At 48.1% G+C, this 18180-nt stretch overlaps 2 protein-coding genes across 2 annotated transcripts; both read right to left on the bottom strand.

The window, feature by feature from the left end:
- Positions 1-486: 486 nt before the first annotated feature.
- Positions 487-17447, bottom strand: LOC146356338 (uncharacterized). Its single transcript, XM_084832592.1, has 4 exons — positions 17313-17447; positions 12360-12486; positions 2381-2450; positions 487-1317 (listed from the first exon to the last, which is right to left on the bottom strand). The coding sequence occupies exons 1-4, from the start codon at positions 17331-17333 to the stop codon at positions 1221-1223; spliced, it is 315 nt and encodes a 104-aa protein (XP_084688718.1). The 5' UTR covers positions 17334-17447; the 3' UTR covers positions 487-1220.
- Positions 5324-11892, bottom strand: LOC146356339 (vomeronasal type-2 receptor 26-like). Its single transcript, XM_084839868.1, has 4 exons — positions 11856-11892; positions 10659-11692; positions 6316-6337; positions 5324-5349 (listed from the first exon to the last, which is right to left on the bottom strand). Exons 1-4 carry the CDS (start codon positions 11890-11892, stop codon positions 5324-5326), a joined length of 1119 nt encoding a protein of 372 aa, XP_084695994.1.
- Positions 17448-18180: the final 733 nt, after the last annotated feature.

Below are 18180 nucleotides of genomic sequence, written 5' to 3'. Positions count from 1 at the left end.
CCTCCTTTTGCGCTCCCAGGACAATTCATTTTGGCAGGAGCAGCTGCCAAACAGCGCTGCCACTGCCTCACTATTTTTTACATTGATCAGGAGGGCCTTGGTCTCCTCCGGGCCCCACCTCCTCCTAAGCACTGCTGCAGCCATATTTTTTTTGACCAAATGCACCAAACGCACATGCACAACCATCACTCAACTATGCACACACACCCCAGAAACCACGCACACGCACAACCAACACTGAACTACGCACACACCCCACCAGACACCACCACACACAATCAGCACTCAGCTACACACACTCACACGCTAACCACCGCCATGCACATGCACAACTACACACACACTAACCACCAGAGACAGAGAGAACCACAACCACGAGCCACCACACAACAGACAACACACACAATGACCAGGCAACCACGCAGACGCAGACGACATTCAGGAAGTTAGCAGGACGTTTACGACAGATTTTGCGGAAGCAGAGCTGCAGCCAAGTGGGGGTTTTTTATTTGGGGCTTGGGAGATGCTGGGTTTTCTGAGGTGAACAAGACCAGGAAACACAAGGAACATCAAGCACAAATACTCAGAAATTAATAAAATCACAGTCCTGGTCTGAGAAAACAAGTCAGCGGTGGAGCGCACAGAGGGCGGGGAAAATTCCGGGGAAAAATACGTAAACAATTATGAAAATAGCAGGAGAGTTCCAGCTGAGGGAAAAAAATATGTATATCGAGTGTGGCAGAAGTTGTGTGTGGGGGAGGTTCCGCCAAGGGAAAAAAGTACATAAGCAGTTACAACAATGGCGAGTGCAGCAGAAGTTACGTGAGGGTCAATTCCAGCCAAAGGACAAAACATACATATTTATGAAAAACAATAATTACGGAAGTTACATGGGGAATTGCCGCCTTGACAAAAATACGGAAACATTTACGAAAAATAGGGTTCCCGGAAGTTCGCAGAATGGCGGATGGAGGCGGACAGCTGCCCAGCGGGGAGGATTTTTCGGTGGTCAGTCCGAATTTATTTACATAATTTCCGAAGTGGAAAAAAACTGGAGGATTCCGGGGGCTTGTGGACAGCGGAATGGGAAGGAGGGCGCAAACTGCGGAAGCTAAGTGGGATGGTAGGAGCACAATTCGTACATCCCTATGTGGGTGTCACACAAGCTGCATGCATACGAGTGGGGAAGAAGTTTCACTCTGCTGTCAGATCATCATGCATTAGCCTGACTTCTGTCCATGAGTAACACCCACCACAACGTGCTTCCGAGATGGTCCTGGAGACTGCAGGAGTACCAGATGGACATTGTATACATCCCTGGAAAAGACAATTAGCGTCAGACACTTTGTCTCGACATGGATCGTCAGAGGTTCCCATGACCCAAATCAAAGCAAGGACTGCATTTCCCCCATACATTACTGTGATGACTCTGCTTTTTTCTGGTAAGTAGATCTTGAGAGTGAGTGGCACGAGTGACAGGAGGTATGTTGTATTGACACACGTGTGAGGATTGGGTAAGTGAGTGGGGTGGTGGTGAAATGCTCTGTGATATACAAACGGAGCTTTTCTTGCTTTTCAAAATCCCAGGCCTACGGCTCGTGGCTACCAAGAGGTCACAGGGAGAAAGAGAGTAATATCTGTCAGAATAAAAAGCCAGTGTGTCGTCACATCTCGAGATCAAAAAGGTGCTGGGCCTGTGCTCAATGTCTTGGTGGCATCATTGCTGGGTTTTCATGGGGGAAGGTGTTGCCTGCTGTAGGAAAGGCCTTACGCAAAAGTATTTACACTGGGAGATAGTCAGGAACCCCATGTGGTTGCATCTAGATTTTCATGCCTCATGTTGGGAGGAGTGGGCTTCCTGGGCTCTCTGTACACACACTCTACCCCATTGTTTGGGAACGTGTGCTGGGTTGATCACTGGTACCAACAAGCCAAGAGGGCATCTGTCCTGCTGGACCAGAGTGCAGCACAAACAGTTCACACATAGGCCAGTGAAATCAGTAGGGCTGTGCACTGCTCTGGCCTGAAGCATGAGTTAAAGCGGGCTGCTTCGGGCCACCCTGAGCCCCTCCCTAGGTGAAGCAGAGGGGGCATGAAGAGTCCAAGAGTTGGTTGGGGGCTCTCCAAAACACCTCAGTGTGCTTCGGAGCTTCGGCTCCTCCAGCCCAGCAGCACCGGCTCCTCCAAGTCCTTAACTGAGCTGCCCATCACTGTTGTCATCGCTGCAGCTGCCACCCGTTTCGCCACCACCTCCATCATCACCAGCAACGTCTTGCAATAACAGCCGGCGCACGTCCAGGCCTCAGGAGCTGTCAGCGGCGATGACGGCGGCAAAGGAGGAGGAGGAGGAGGCAGCAGAGGCCCAGGTAAGGAACTTTACCTTAAGAATCGGGCACACCTCCGAAGCCACAAAGCCGCTTCCGAGTCAGATCCGGGGTCCCTGAGCAGCCCTGGAAATAAGCACAGTCAGTGACTGTGAAGTCAAGAAGTCTATGTCATTCCAAAGGATGAATCTGGTAAGACTCTTGTCATCACAGGTGCTCATAGGGTGAGTTCCTATGTGTGGCGCTTCTTCAAATATGCAGAAAATGACCGCTATGTCGTGGTTTGTGATATTTGTAGAAGCCATGTGTGGCTAGGGAAAGAAGGGGGCTGTGGACGAGTGGGCACGTCTGCCATGAGGCGACACAGGGAGGTGCATCATGCGCTTCTTGTGCCCAAAGATAGTAAAGGTGAGTCCTTCTCACAACCATCCAAAAAGAGCATTACCGCCTTCTTCACCTCAGCTTGCGAAGACCTAACACAAGGTGGTGTGGGTGAGAAGGGCACAGAAGGCAACTTAGCTAAGAGGCAGGTGTCAATGGAGAAATGCCTCACGCTGACACAGAAATCCCATCTGACAGCCTCCAGGCAGCAAGGTTGAATCGAGCCCTGGCAGAGCTCATTGCTCAATGCATGCTGCCCTTCTCCATGGTAGAAGAGGAGGCCTTCCGGGACTTGGTGAAGAAAATGTGGAACACTTTTTTTTTTTTAAAGTCACCCGTGATAGGCTACGTGACGATTAACATAGCCTATCACGGCTGACTTTGCAGATCTAGCCGTGATAGGCAACGTTAATCGTTACGTAGCCTATCACAGGGGCGTGTTTGTTTTTGTTTTTCTTTTGAAGTTCGTGGCCGGGGAGACGGGGCGCTTCTCCTCGGCCTGAATTTCGGCCGGGTGAGGCGGGAAGCCTCCCCCCGCAGCCTGAATTTCGGCCGGGCGAGGCAGGAAGCCTCCCCCCCTGGCCTGAACTTCGGGGGGAGCAGCAAAGTGCCTCCCCCCCACCGCGAAGCAAGCTGCGAGACCAGGTAAGTGACTTTCGTACACTCCTACACCAGAAGGTCTACCTCCCCCAGAAGGGGCAGTCTGGAGGGATGGCGAGATCACCGTCACCCCTCAGGCTGGGTGTGTTTTCGCCCAAGAAGTGCCAGCTAGCCGCTGACACAGTTAGATGCCCGTCCTAGTTACCCCTTTGCAGCTATTTCAATAAATGTGGCCCAATTTTCAACCCAATCTTGTTGTCTGCGTCTTCTTTAACCCATCTCCGCTCGCAAATGTAGCATCTCTGTTTTTATCAGGAACAGAATCATACAAAAAGATTATTGCCTTTGAAGAAATGTATTTATGTATTACAATTATCTCTGGATGGATTTTGTTTTCTACTGGGAAAAAAGAGATGATGTTTCTTCTAAGTGAGGACACTTAGTGAGGTCAATGTGTCAGTCTGTGGTGTTGTTTGATTCTTGGGGGTTGCGCATAACACAAATGAGTGGGTGTCTGGATTATTTCAGATGGGGGGAATATTCAGGAGTGACATACAAATGTTTTTGTTCCTTGTTCTTTTCATTTGAACGATGTCCAAATCATCTTCAGAGATCTATATGGCATTCCTGAATAGCCTACAGCACAGTACAATGAACATATGAAGGTTGAAGTCGTTGCTTCGTATTTGCTGTCTGAAAGAGCAAGTCCTGTAGCATCTCTGTTTTAATCAGGAACAGGATTAAACCAAAGGATTGTTTCTTCTTGAGAAATGTATTCATGCTTAACAATTATCTATATACTGCCTTTCAGTGTAAGCACCTAGCAAAGTGGTCTACAAGGAAGACAACAATACATTGGTTTCCCGCCTCCCAGCTGAGCATAGCAGAGCAGAGCAGAGCAAGCTGCTCCAGCTGGTCCAGGGACTACAGAAGCAGGCAAGCTCCCAGAGAGTGAGTGAACAGAGCGAGCGAACAGGGTGAGCACACAGGAGTTGGCCAGGGGAGTTGCAGTGGTTGAAGAGACAAAGGAGACAAAGGAGACAGAGGAGACAGAGGCTAAGAGGTAAGTGGGCTGCAGGAAGCCCAGGGGGCTGCCCTTTATCCTTCTGATTGGCTGTGAGCTCACCAGGTGCTTCTGAGAGCTCCAACTGAATGGGAGGGGTGTGGCCTGAGTACTCCCAGCAGCTGACTGGGCGGGAAGCTTCAGTCTGTTTCCCACCTCCCAGTTGAGCAGAGCAGAGCAAGCTGCTCCAGCTGGTCCAGGGACTACAGAAGCAGGCAAGCTCCCAGAGAGCGAGCAAACAGGGGGAGCAAACAGGAGTTGGCCAGGGGAGTTTGGCAGGGGAGGTCAAGGGGGAGGCCCCTAACATTTTTTTTATTTTTTTATTTTTTATTTTTTTAACTAACTTTTTCCCATTTATTTGTCTTGTAACACACACTTTCACACCAGTGGGACTCTGCTTTTAACCTCTACTGAGCAGAGGAGCAGGCACAGGCTAGTCTAGAACAATCACAAAGCTAGACACAAAACAGGAAAAGAGGCTATGGAAGGACAAGACTCTCCAGTGGTGGTGACCTGCAAGGTGTGTGCAATGTTTGTTTTCTTGCCTGAGAACAACATGGCCTACACCTGCAACAAGTGCAAGTTGATCACGCTGCTGGAAGAAAAAGTAAGTGGACTGGAGCGGCGACTGTCGACCCTCTGGGGAATAAGAGAACACGAAGAGTTCTCAGACAGAATGGGGGAACTACAGCAGCAAAGGGAAGACCAGAAGCTTGAAGAGCAACAGCAAGATGAGGCAGTGGGAAATGCTGAGGTGAAGAAAAATGGAGTAGAGGATACTCCTTGGAAAAGGATGACAGTTAGGAGAAGAAGAACTAGACGCCACTCTGCACCAGTGGAAGCAGTGGAGCTGTGGAACCGATTCCAGGTATTTGCGGATGAGACTGGAGGAGAGCCTGCAGAGGAAGAATCACAGGGGAACCTGCATGAGAGTGAGCAAGAGGCTGAAGGTCAGTCAAAAGGAGGCAATGAAAGCCAGGCCTACAAGAAGAAGAAGAGAAGAGTGGTAGTAGTGGGAGACTCCTTGCTGCGTGGGATCGAGACCCAAGTATGTCGCGAAGACCCGTGGCCTCGCCAGGTATGTTGTCTCCCGGGAGGGCAGATTAGAGACGTGACTGAAAGGTTGCCTGCACTCATAAAGCCCACTGACAGGTATCCCTTTCTTCTCATCCATGTGGGAACAAATGATACCGCCAAGCGGAACTACGAAGAAATCACGTCACGGGAAATCACGGGACGGGTTGCACCTCACAAAGGATGGGAAGAATGTGTTTGACAACAGCATGAAGAACTTCATCAGGTGGGCTTTAAACTGAATCCTACGGGGAAGGGAGATGTAATGTTGGGGGTAACAATGGATGTAGGCGCATGCACTGCAATGGAGAGAACAGCTCTGATAGCACCCAATAATAGTCTTCAGACACATGTAGGAAGAAAGCCAGACTATGAAGCACATGGTCTTCAATGTCTATATACTAATGCCCATAGTATGGGAAACAAACAGAACGAACTTGAACTCTTAATACAAGAGGGAAATTATGACCTGATAGGTATAACTGAGACTTGGTGGGATGACTCTCATGACTGGAATACAGCAGTTGAAGGATATAACTTGTTCAAAAAGAACAGGAGGAACAGAAAGGGAGGTGGGGTTGCACTGTATGTGAAAAATACATATCTCTGCACAGAAATACAGGAAGAGGAGCTTGGTAGCCCCATCGAGAGCATCTGGGTTGAAATAAATGGAGCAAAGAATAAAAGGAACCTGGTGGTCGGAGTCTATGACTGGCCACCCAATCAAGGAGAAGACAAGGATGAAACTTTTGAAAAGCAAATAGCCAATGTTTAAAGGAAGCATGATGTAGTAGTAATGGGGGACTTCAATTTCCCCGATATTTGTTGGGAGACAAATGCTGCAAAACATGGCCCCTCCAGGAGATTCCTGACCTGTGTGGCGGATAACTTCCTCCTACAGAAAGTAGAGGAAGGACCTAGAGGATCAGCTATCCTTGACTTGATCCTAACCAACAGAGATGACTTAGTGGAGAAAGTAGCAGCGACAGGAACTCTGGGGGAAAGTGACCATGTTGTACTTGAGTTCTTGGTTCTAAGGGAAGCAAAAGCTGAGTGTAGTCAAATGCGTACCCTGGATTTTAGGAAAGCTGATTTTAATAAACTCAGAACAATGATCAATCAAGTCACATGGCAAGCGACGCTAATGAGAAAAGGAGTCCAAGACGGGTGGGAGCTTTTTAAAAAGGAAATTCTCAAGGCACAATCACAAACAATTCCAACAAGAAGAAAAGGTGGAAGACAACAGAAGAAGCCAATGTGACTTCACAAAAAGCTTAGGGATGACCTGAACACAAAAAAGGACACATATAGGAAGTGGAAAGAAGGCCAAGTAACAAAGGAAGAGTACAGGCAGATAGCACAGAATTGCAGGGATGGCGTCAGGAAGGCTAAAGCTGAGAATGAGCTGAGGTTAGCAAGGGATGCTAAAAACAACAAAAAGGCTTTCTTCAGCTACGTGCATAGTAAAAGGCAGAGGAAAGAAATGGTGGTTCAGCTATTAAATAAGGATGGCAAAATGATAACAGATGACAAAGAAAAGGCAGAGGTGCTCAATTCCTACTTTGGCTCAGTCTTCTCTCAAAAGAGGGTCTATGACCCCTCTGGCAAAGGTGAAGTCCAGGCTGAAGGGGCAGGATTGCAGCTTGAGATCGATAGGCATATGGTCAAGGAACACCTCATTACTTTGAATGAGTTCAAATTTCCAGGGCCAGATGAACTGCATCCTAGAGTAATAAAGGAACTGGCAGAAGTACTCTCAGGACCGCTGTCTATTCTCTTTGAGAAATCATGGAGGCTGAGGGAAGTGCCAGATGACTGGAGGAGGGCTAATGTTGTCCCTATCTTCAAAAAGGGTCAAAAGGAGGAACCTGGGAACTACAGACCAGTCAGTCTGACATCAATCCCTGGGAAAATTCTGGAGCAGATCATAAAGCAATCCATCTGGAAGCACCTTGACAACAATGCCGTGATTACTCGAAGCCAACATGGATTTGTCAAAAACAAGTCCTGCCAGACAAATCTGATCTCATTTTTTGATCATGTAACCTCCCTTGTAGACCGTGGGAATGCTGTAGACATCATATACCTCGACTTCAGCAAAGCTTTCGACAAAGTGCCCCATGATCTCCTGATGAGCAAACTAGCTCAAAGTGGGCTAGATGAAACAACTCTCAGGTGGATTCACAGTTGGCTACGGAATCGGACTCAAAGAGTGCTTATCAATGGGACCTTCTCAAACTGGGGAGAGGTAACGAGTGGGGTACCGCAGGGCTCAGTCCTGGGCCCAGTGCTCTTCAACATTTTTATTCATGACTTGGAGGAGGAGGTGCAGGGAATGCTGATCAAATTTGCAGATGACACAAAATTGGGCGGGATAGCTAATACTTTGGAAGACAGAAACAAAATTCAAAGTGATCTGGTGTCAAGGGCTCCTTGGAGGGCTCCCTCAGTCTAATCCAGTAGCCAAGTCCAGACACAGACAAATGGATTCTTTTCAAAGCTTTATTCTTCTTTTACAACTTAATAGCTCTACAGGTAGCAACTAGATCAGAGCAGCAGCATCCCTATGCCCTAAGTTAGAACAGTTGGTCCCTGTTTGAAAGGCAATTACTGGCAGACCCCTGAATATAAGGACTAGGGAGAATCCCTCCCCTTTTCCCTTGGCTCCTCTGGATGCAACTGTTCTTTGAGCACCAACCGGGCGCTACGCCTCCTTTCCGCGCCCTCCATTTGGCGCCGCTCTCTGCGTCTGCGCCGTGCATCCACTAAGTCTGCTATCTCTGCTCGGTCACTCCCTGGACTGCTTTCAAGTCTAGGAATGCTGGTGGGAGGAATCTCTGCCAGCTGTGGGCCCTGGGAAAGTGGAGCGCGCTCCTCTCCCAGGAGCGACTGCTCATCCTCAGAATCAGAACTACTCTGGGATTCTATGGGCTCAGTGTCCACCCTGACTTCTGGATAGACTGGAGCGCTGGGCAGAAAACAACAGAATGATATTTAATAGGGGGAAATGCCAAGTTCTGCACCTAGGAAAAAGAAACCAAATGCACAGTTACAAGATGGGAGGTACTTGCGTCAACCACACTACAAACGAGAAGGTTCTTGGAATTGTTGTCGATCACAAGCTGAATATGAGCCAACAATGTGATGTGACTGCAAAAAAAGGCAAATGCTCTTTTGGGCTGCATTACTAGAAGCATAGCTTCCATATCCCAGGAAGTACTAGTTCCCCCATGCTCAGCACTCGTTAGGCCTCATCTGGAGTGCTGTGTCCAGTTCTGGGCACTGCACTTGAAGAAGGATGCAGACAAACTGGAGAGGGTTCAGAGGAGGGCAACAAAGATGATCAGGGGACTGAAACAAAGCCCTATGAAGAGAGACTGAAAGAACTGGGCATGTTTAGCCTTGAGAAGACTGAGGGGGATATGATAGCGCTCTTCAAGTACTTGAAAGGTTGTCACAGAGAAGAAGGCCAGGATCTCTTCTTGATCATCCCAGAGTGAAGGACACGGAATAATGGGCTCAAGTTCCAGGAAGCCAGATTCTGGCTCAACATCAGGAAAAACTTCCTGACTGTAAGAGCAATATGACAATGGAACCAATTACCTGGGGAGGTGGTGGGCTCTCCCACACTGGAGGCCTTCAGGACGAGACTGGACAGCCATTTGTCAGGGATGCTCTAACTTGGATTCCTGCATTGAGCAGGGGGTTGGACTCAATGGCCTTGTAGGCCCCTTCCAACCCTACTATTCTATGATTCTATGACATCCATAGAAACCACTGAAAACAACATTAAAAATAGCATGTCTTGTAGGGCCATTGATGGCAGAAAGCTCTGTGGGGGAAGGGAGGGACAGTCTAACTGGATCAGGGGCCTGAGGGGATATTTTCCCACCTTCCTCCCAGTCTCCAAATGAAGACATGCATTTGAATAATGCATCTGATTGTCACTCAGTGATGAGGGGATTATAGCAGAAGATGGTCTGGTGGCCCTGAACAAAATAGCTGGTCCCTGAGGTGATCAAGCAGAAGGATCAGAAACTCCGTCTGCAAAACTGCTCAGCCTTGTCAGCCAGGCAAGAGTCAACAGAGAGACCCTGTTGGCTTCTTGTGCCTCCTGATCCCTGCTGGGTGGAGGCTGGAGTGAGGCTTTCTTCCCCTCTGCAATGTTGGTGATGCTGCAACATAGGTGAGACCAGACCACCAGTTCCCTCCCCTTGAATGGCTCCAGGCAGGCACGAGCAGGGAGGTGCTTGGACACTGCCACTCGGGTCCCTCATTCAAGACCACTCTTGGTGCCCTACAGAAACTCCTAATCCAGGGGTGGGCAACTCATGGCCCTCCAGATGTTTACATTTGCAACACCCATCAGCATTGGCCAACATCACCACTGGTGAGGAATGATGGGAGTTGCCGGCCAAAACATTTGGAGGCTCACAACTTCCCCACTAGGGATGTACGAAAGTCACTTACCTTTTGGAAGGGTGACATTCACGGTGGGGAGGAGGCACTCCGTCCCTCCCTGTGAAATTCTCCCTGGCCGGCTCCGCTCTGTGGTGACTCCGTGGAGCCGCTAGCTGGGGCCACCTGCAGCCAGACTTCCGGCTGCTGGGCAGCCTGCACAGGGACGCAAATGGTGGCAGCCATAGCCACCGCCATTTCCGCCCCTGTCTTTGCCATGATAGGCTATGTAAATATTTACAAAGCCTATCAAGGCAAAAAAAAAAGGGGGGAACGCAAATGGCGGCCGCAGTAGCCGCCGCCACTTGCGTTCCTTTTCTTTTTTGTCCTGATAGGCTAGATAAATACTTACGTAGCCTATCACAGCCCCCGCAGGGACGCAAATGGTGTCCTTGATAAGCTACATAATTATTTACATAGCCTATTATGGTTATAATGAAGAAGCGAATGGTGGCCACAGACACAGCCGCATTCGCAAAGCAGTGCAAATGGCAGCAGGTAAGTGCTCCGTTTCACGTGCCTTTTGCGGGGTAGGGGGCAGGGGGCTTCGTTCTGCCATGGATTTCAGGGGGCCAAATGCACTGGCATTCAGCCTCACCGAGATCTGTGGCAGAATTCTCTGACATCCCTATAGTCCTCATCTAAAAAAGGTAAGTGAACAATTGCTAGAGGGATGTGATGCCAGAAGGTTGATATATATATTTTTTCCAGGGTTCCCCCTCCTTGCATGGAAGGCCTCTCTCTATTTTTGGATCTACCTGCAACCCACGGGAAAGCAACAGGCCACGGATCTGTTCCATAATTCCTTTGCCTCCATCAGAACACGTGATTCTTATCCAGACTGTAGTGGGGGTGGAATTCTTCCTCATCTCTAACTCTGATAAGATGCCATCTTTAGTTTTCAGGAAGAGATGCTCCTTTCTATTCAGATCTGGCCTCAATACAATAATGTAGCACTTGGGAAGAAAGATGAAGCCCAGTAACCCAGCACTTGAGGACAAGATAGAGAAGACCTGCACGGCTACCATGTATTTCCCCTTCGTGCTCAGGTAGGTGGGCACAAAGGAGACCCAAACAGTGCAAAAGACTAGCATACTGAAGGTGATCAACTTCGCTTCATTGAAGGCCCCGGGCAGATTTCTAGCAAGGAAAGCCACCATCAAGCAGATGGCAGCCAGGACGCCCATGTAGCCAAGAGCAGTATAAAACATGGCGACAGAGCCTTCATTGCATTCCAGGGTAATCTGCCCAGGCTGGGAGTGCATGTCAGAATCAGGGAAGGGTGGAGAGATCCCCAGCCAGATGGAGCAGATGACGACTTGGATACTGGAACAAGAAATTACAGTGGAGTTGCCAAGACTCTTCCCCAGCCATCTCTTCACCTTGTTCCCTGGCTTTGTGGACAGAAAGGCCAGCACCACGGTGATCGTTTTGGCTAACACAGCAGGGATGCAAACTGAGAAGATGATGCTGAAGGCTGTTTGTCGGAAAAGGCAGGTCACTTTCCTTGGACGGCTAATGAACAGGAAGGAGGACCAAAAGGAAAGCAGGAGGGAGACAAGGAGAATGTAGGAGAGGTTCCGGTTGTTGGCTTTGACTATTGGTGTTTCTGAGTATTTAATGAAGATTCCTAACACAGAGGCTGTGATTAAAGACAAGAATAGTGCAAAGGAAGCCAGGATGATCCCCAAAGGTTCTCCATAGGAGAGGAAGGTGATATCCTTGGGGACACATTGATCATGGGCCTTGTTTGGATGTTGATCTTCTGGACACTTGGTGCAATGGTCTGCATCTGAAAAGAAGGGGTGAGGTCAGCATCATTTATATCAGTCATACATCCAGAACTTGCTGTGTTCTATTCCATTTGGAAGAGAGAACGGAGCATGGAAGAGGTCAGGAAACAACAATGTGTAATAGAGGGCAGAGAGAGAGAGAGAACTTCCCTGGTAGAGGACCTGCTTTCTGATCAGTAGGTTCCACCCATGGCCTCATCGCCAAAGAAGGATCTCAGGTCATTGGGGCAGGAAACCTGGATCTGAGAGACTTAACTAAGCTGATGCCAACCTGTGTAAAATAGCCAATACTGAGCTTGAGGGACTTTTTTGGTTGACTTGGAATAAAAGTAGCTTCCTGTGTTGCTCAGATATGAATTCGCAAGTGTGATAAGCCGAACATTGTTCAGGACAGTCTCTGTGTTATCCTATTTTTTATCTTCAGCATACCCCTGTGGGGTATGTTAGGCTAAGTGATAGCAAAAGGCTAATTCCAACAAACTCCTCTTAAGCTTCCTACACAGGGTAGGAGTCCTTCATAAAGCATTCTTATCCTACACATTCATGGAAGGTTTTCTTAAATGGTTTTAAAGGAATAGAAGAGATAATTAAAACAGAGTAGGGGAAAGTATTAGGCTGCTGAAAATATTTGCCCAAGATAAGGCCCACACCTCTGAGGTCCCCCACCTTCTTGAATGGAGATTGTCCCTTCCGCATATGGAGCGCAAGCATAGCAGCAAGGTGGCTTTCCTTCCTGAATCGCTTTGGCATATCCGGGGTGGCAGCTCTTGACGCACCTGGAACGAGGCATGGTCTAGCAATAAAGAGAAGAAGCACAAAGAAAAAAGATATATTTGTCTCTCTGGAAATGAATCATAGAGTTTTGATAGGACCCAACAGTCAGACCCTAGTGACTGGAAGTGACCTCAGGCCTTTGTTTTCATGTCTGCCTGGGGTGTGGGGGATTTGTTTTTTTATTTTTGCACTATTATTGCACAACACCATGGCAGAATAAATTTCTAAGAATTTATTTGTTTGTTTGTTTGTTTTGATACCACCCAATAGCCAAAGCATTCTTCCTGCTGAAGCGGGGCTACCATCAATGTCTGTTAGCGTGAACATGGCTATTTTCTTTTATCTGAAATGATCAATTATTAACATGCATTCGACCCCCGAAATCTGTGGCAGAATGGCCTGCCCCCCCGCCCCCCCAAGTTTCCCCCCCGGGATGAGACTTACCTGGGGCGGATCTTCCGGGCGGTGGCAGCTCCAGCGGCGGCTGCAGCAGCGGCTCTTCTGACCAGCTGCCACCGCTGCCATTTGCAGTTTGTTTGTTTGTTTTTTACACTCACGTGATAGGCTACGTAAGTTTTTACGTAGCCTAAAACGTCTGGGTAAAAAAAAAAAAGTGTATGCAAATGGCGGCAGCAACGGCCACTGCCATTAGCGTTCCTTATTTTGGTCGGTCTTAGTCTACGTAAATAATTACGTAGACTAAGACAGCGAAAATAAGGGGAACACAAACAGAGTCCACTACGCTATTTGCGTTCCCCTTATTTTCGCCATCTTAGTCTACGTAAATATTTACATAGATTAAGACATCAAAAATAAGGAACGCAAATGGCGGCGGCCGTAGTCGCCGCCATTTGCATACACTTTTTTTGTGTTTGTTTCCCCAGAGCCCTCCGCGGCAGGGAATCTGGCTGCAGATGGCTCTGGCCTGGCTGGGCCTGGCCGGCTGCTCCGCAGAGCTGCCGTGGAACACAGCTGGCCGCGGACGATTCTGGAAGGGGGGAGGAACAGAGTGCCTCCCCCCTAGTCCAGGATTCCAGGGGGAGGGACGGAACGCCTCCCCCCCACCATAAACATAATCCGCGAAAGGTAAGTGACTTTCGTACATCCCTAGAAACAGTGCTATCTAAAACAAAAAAGCGGGGGTGGGTGGACTTCCTCCTGTTTTTAAAACATAGCCGATTTCTCTCTTTCACTGGCTTCCTTTCAGCTAAATAAGTCTAAGGTTAAAATGAGAGATGAACTATTCTCAAAAAAAGCTAATAAAGATGCTGGTACCATTCAGTAAACAGGTTTTAGCAGGTGCTACAATCTTTACAAAGGTGAGCGATCTCTCTCTAATTATCTTAATTCCTTGTCTCACTGAGAGCTAAGGAAGTTATTTGCAGAATTACTCTTCCAGACTATGCCTTCAGCATATCTGGATGAGAGGTAATGTATTGGCCCAGGCCTGTAACCAAGTTACCTGTAGTGTTAGAAGGGCCTTGAGATCCACAATGCTTTCCTTAACTTCATTACTGGTGCAATTCCCTAGCTAGCAGGATTCTGAACATGTGAGATGAGTCAAAGGCTGATATATTCCACACTAATGAGTCAGAAGCCCTTGTCAAGATGTGCCTGAGAAGCAAAGTTCATTTGTGTTAAAGCTGCTGAGAAAGAAATCATGCTGGGCATGAATGCTGGGGGGCGCTTGCTGCGCTAACATGTATGGTATAAAACCCATTGTACCCCATGGCTCTGGGTTCAGAGAAGCTGTCTGATCCAACCATTGGGTATGCCTGTGTGCTGATTGTACTAAATAAAGTACTCCTTGTAAGTAAACCTGGATCTGATTTATCACTATCTTGGCACCTTTAACCTAAGAGACAAAAGCCCACAGCCGGGGTAATACAGGTATACAAATGTTCCTACAGCCCAATGTCTTTGTATCTGTAGGGCTCCACAAAGAGAGAGAGAGAGAGAGAGAGAGAGAGAACTGTATGCCAGTCCTAGGAAAAGATTTCTTGCACCTTTGCTGGAAGGAATGTTTGACAGAATTTGGCTGAGCGGGAGTATAAACTACTTGTACATATGGATCCTTCTGTAACTAATCAAGTTGCCTTGTTTGCAGTGGCTGCTAAAAAGATGAGAGCAAGGGTCCAAAAAGCTGTTGCTGTAGACTGTGCACATGATGAACTGACTGGAGTGGCTTGTTCAGTCTTGTTCTTTCTGTGATTGTCTCTCTTTTGTTGCTGTTGTGGCAAAATTGTAAGGACCTATGGTTACAATCAAATCAGCTGACTGACTGACATATACAATAAAATGTTTGGGTGCGAGTGAATGAGCAGCCATAAAATAAAGCAATAAGCAGAAGCAGTAAATCGTGCACCTGAAGGACCTAATAAATTGTGTTGTTGTTGTTGTTGTTGTTGTTGTTGTTGTTGTTATTTTAAAGTTTTAAGTGCAGGTTTAAAATGTGGGGGGGATTAGCCTTTTTAGGGATGCAACAGCATAATCTTGGCAACACAACCAGAAACACCCCTCTCTTCTTTGTGTGATGTTTATGCAACTCAGTGGTGGAGCAGATAGAAAAGAACGTCAAAGAGGGAGAAATAGCGTGAGGAGGACTGTTTCGGGTGCGTGTTGCGTGATCTGCAAGTGAGCTATGCATTACAATGCTGGTAAAAAATAAAGTAAAAAATAAAATAAAACCTCATGTAGAGCAGCCCCAGGTGAAACAAAATAAGGAGGAAGAAACAGTAGGAAAACATGGGGTGGTTTTCAAACAGAAGATGCCATCATCTCGACCGACACCTCCCCCCACCTACCCAACCATTTCTTTGGGTCAGGCATAGGGATGGCGGAGAATTTCTCCACAAATCTTTGGGAGGCCGAGCGCCGAGGCATTCGGCCCCCCGAAAGTGTTGGGGAAATTCTGTGCAGGCCTCCACCCCCCCCGGGATGGGACTTACCTTCAGCGAATGTCCCTCTCGGCGGGGGGTCCCAGCGGCGGTTCAGCGGCAGTTCGTCAGGGGCGGGGGCGGCAGCCGGTCTCCCGACCGGCTGCCGCCACTGCCATTACAAAATAAAAAAGTAAAAACCACACACACACACCCGTGATAGGCTACGTGACGATTTACGTAGCCTATCACGGCTAGATTTCCAAAGTCAGCCGTGATAGGCTACGTAAATCGTCACGTAGCCTATCACGGGTGACTTTGGAAAAAAAAAAAGCGCGTACGCAAATGGCGGCGGCCCATGGGCGCCACCATTTACGTATGCGCTTTTTTTTTTCCAAAGTCACCTGTGATAGGCTATGTGACGCTTAATGTAGCCTATCATGACTGACTTTGGAAATCTAGCCGTGATAGGCTACGTTAATCGTTATGTAGCCTATCACGGGGTTTGTTTGTTTGTTTACTTTTTCTTTCACGGCCGGGGAGACGGGGCGCTTCTCCCCGGCCTGAATTTCGGCCGGGCGAGGCGGGACGCCTCCCCCCTTCACCTGAACTTCGGGGGGAGAAGCGAAGTGCCTCCCCCCCACCGCGAATCACCCCTGCAAAAAGGTAAGTGACTTTCGTACATCCCTAGGCAGGGCAATTGCACAATAAAAGCTTTAATACATACAGTTTATTGCTTTTTTAGCCAGTCAGGCCATCCGCACACAAAACAAATAGAATTTTCACATCAACCCAAAAGGGAGACCAAAGTACAAATTATTAATAAAATAACCAACAAGAGCAAGTTAAAAACATTTTAAAATCCTAAAACAATATCTGCCAGAATATTATTACCATGTTTACGGATTTAGTTTTTTTATAACAGTCAATGACTTTCGCCTCTCCAGGGCTCGACTGACAAACTTAGCAGTCCTATATGATGTATAATGATCTGTTCCAGCTAATAATAATCGAGTTATGCTTGCACCAGAAGTATCCTCAAGCACAGCTAATAGGTGCTCAAGGTATTGCTTCCTCAAATCGATATACAGTGGGCATTCCGCTAGAAAGTGTACCATGTCCTCTACCTTGGGGCAACCAGCTGGGCAATCTGCACTCATGCCATGATGGGTCCTATAACGTGCCTTCACCTCCATCAATTGGAGTGAGTTCATTCTACACCTAGTCATGGGCCATCTCAATTCATGTGAGGTGATGGAAATCAAATACGGGGGAGCCTTCTCCGGAGAGGTCATGATGCTTTTATAGATCTTGTTAGAGCAACTTTCAGCAGCAACAGCCATTGTTGTTTGAATATCAACATCCTGTAACCTCTTTGAAATCTCATCCCTAGCTCTATCATAGCCCCTCGCAAGCAAATATGATTGTGAAAAGCCCAACTCAGAGATAGATGTGGTTATCTTGTCTGCCCATGAGCACCTTCCCATAGCTTCATATGCTAATAAGACCAAGGGGGAGGCCAGTTGGAACACTATCTTTAACCAGAAGAAAGTGGCAGCTTTTTGAACAAGCATTCCCACTGAGTGACAAGCTGTTTCTAGTCGGACAATGGCCTTAGAAGTGGATCTGGGAACCCCAGGTACTCTGGATAGAAATTTATGCTGCACTGACTCCAATGAAGCAATGTTAGCATGGGTCCAGGCAGGTGCCCCATATAATATTTGGGGAAGTAATTTGCCCTTGTATAGGTCTATTAAAGGGGCCACCATCTTACCACCTGGTCCAGCAGCAAAAACGAAGAATGGCATTACTAGTTATATTAGTTGTCAGGGCTATTGCTTTCAAGTGCTCCGACCAAGATCCTGAACTTTGAAATGTCACTCCTAGGTACTTATATTTGTTGACCTGATCAAGCAGCTGGTTATCCAGCTGCCATCAGTATTTTTTAGGGTGGACGAAAGTCACTTACCTTTTCTCGCAGCTTGTTCATGGTGGGGGGGGGGAGCGCTTCGCTGCTCCCCCCGCGAAGTTCAGGCCGGGGGGGGAGGCTTCCCGCCTCGCCCGGCCGAAATTCAGGCAGGAGAGGAGGCTTGCCGCCTCGCCCGGCCACGAACGCGAAAGTTAAAAAAAAAAAAAAAGCCCCCTGATAGGCTACGTGACGATTCACGTAGCCTATCACGGCTAGATCTGCAAAGTCAGCCATGATAGGCTACGTGAATCGTCACGTAGCCTATCACGGGTGACTTTAAAAAAAAAAAGCGCGTACGCGAATGGCGGCCCCCATAGGGAGCCGCCATTCGCGTTCCTTATTTAGTTGCTGTAGTCTATGTAAATGTTTACGTACACTACGGCGAAAATAAGGGGAACACAAATAGCGTTGCCCTTATTTTCGCCGTAGTCTACGTAAACATTTACGTAGACTACAGCGACCAAATAAGGAACGGGAATGGCGGCTCCCTATGGGGGCCACCATTATCCGTACACACTTTTTTCTTTTTTTTTTAAGTCACCCGTGATAGGCTACGTGACGATTCACGTAGCCTATCACGGCTGACTTTGCAAATCTAGCCGTGATAGGCTACGTGAATCGTCACGTAGCCTATCAGGGGACGTTGTTTTTTTTTTCTTTTATTGCAATGGTGGCGGCGGCAGCCGGTCGAAAGACCGGCTGCCGCTCCCGCCCCGCTCGAACACCCGACGAATGTGTCATCCAGCAGCCTTCTCCCCCACTCCGCCCTCCTGGAGCTAGACAGCTGAAATCAGCTGTCTAGCCACAAATGCAGGGTGGAGAAGTGCAGAGGGAATTATCCCCTCCATGCTTCTCCTGCCCTGCGTTG

The sequence above is a fragment of the Heloderma suspectum genome, chromosome 2 (assembly GCF_057233095.1).
Source record: "Heloderma suspectum isolate Gila_16-S chromosome 2, 16-S_ref, whole genome shotgun sequence".
Taxonomy (NCBI): domain Eukaryota; kingdom Metazoa; phylum Chordata; class Lepidosauria; order Squamata; family Helodermatidae; genus Heloderma; species Heloderma suspectum.
Note: the sequence above shows the minus strand (reverse complement) of the source record. Positions and strands in the feature narration are given on the sequence as shown.

What these genes read in the sequence shown, in the direction of transcription:
- LOC146356339 (XM_084839868.1), bottom strand. Translation starts at nt 11,892, where the DNA reads ATGAGGCCATGGGTGGAACCTACTGATCAGAAAGCAG. An exon ending in ACCTACTGATCAGAAAGCAG is followed by an intron (nt 11,693 to 11,855) that starts GTCCTCTACCAG and finishes CCTTCTTTTCAG; the next exon opens with ATGCAGACCATTGCACCAAG. An exon ending in TGCTTTCCCGTGGGTTGCAG is followed by an intron (nt 6,338 to 10,658) that starts GTAGATCCAAAA and finishes TACTTTCTGTAG; the next exon opens with GAGGAAGTTATCCGCCACAC.
- LOC146356338 (XM_084832592.1), bottom strand. Translation starts at nt 17,333, where the DNA reads ATGAACAAGCTGCGAGAAAAG. An exon ending in GACAATCTCCATTCAAGAAG is followed by an intron (nt 2,451 to 12,359) that starts GTGGGGGACCTC and finishes GCTTATTTCCAG; the next exon opens with GGCTGCTCAGGGACCCCGGA. An exon ending in AGGTGTGCCCGATTCTTAAG is followed by an intron (nt 1,318 to 2,380) that starts GTAAAGTTCCTT and finishes TGTCTTTTCCAG; the next exon opens with GGATGTATACAATGTCCATC.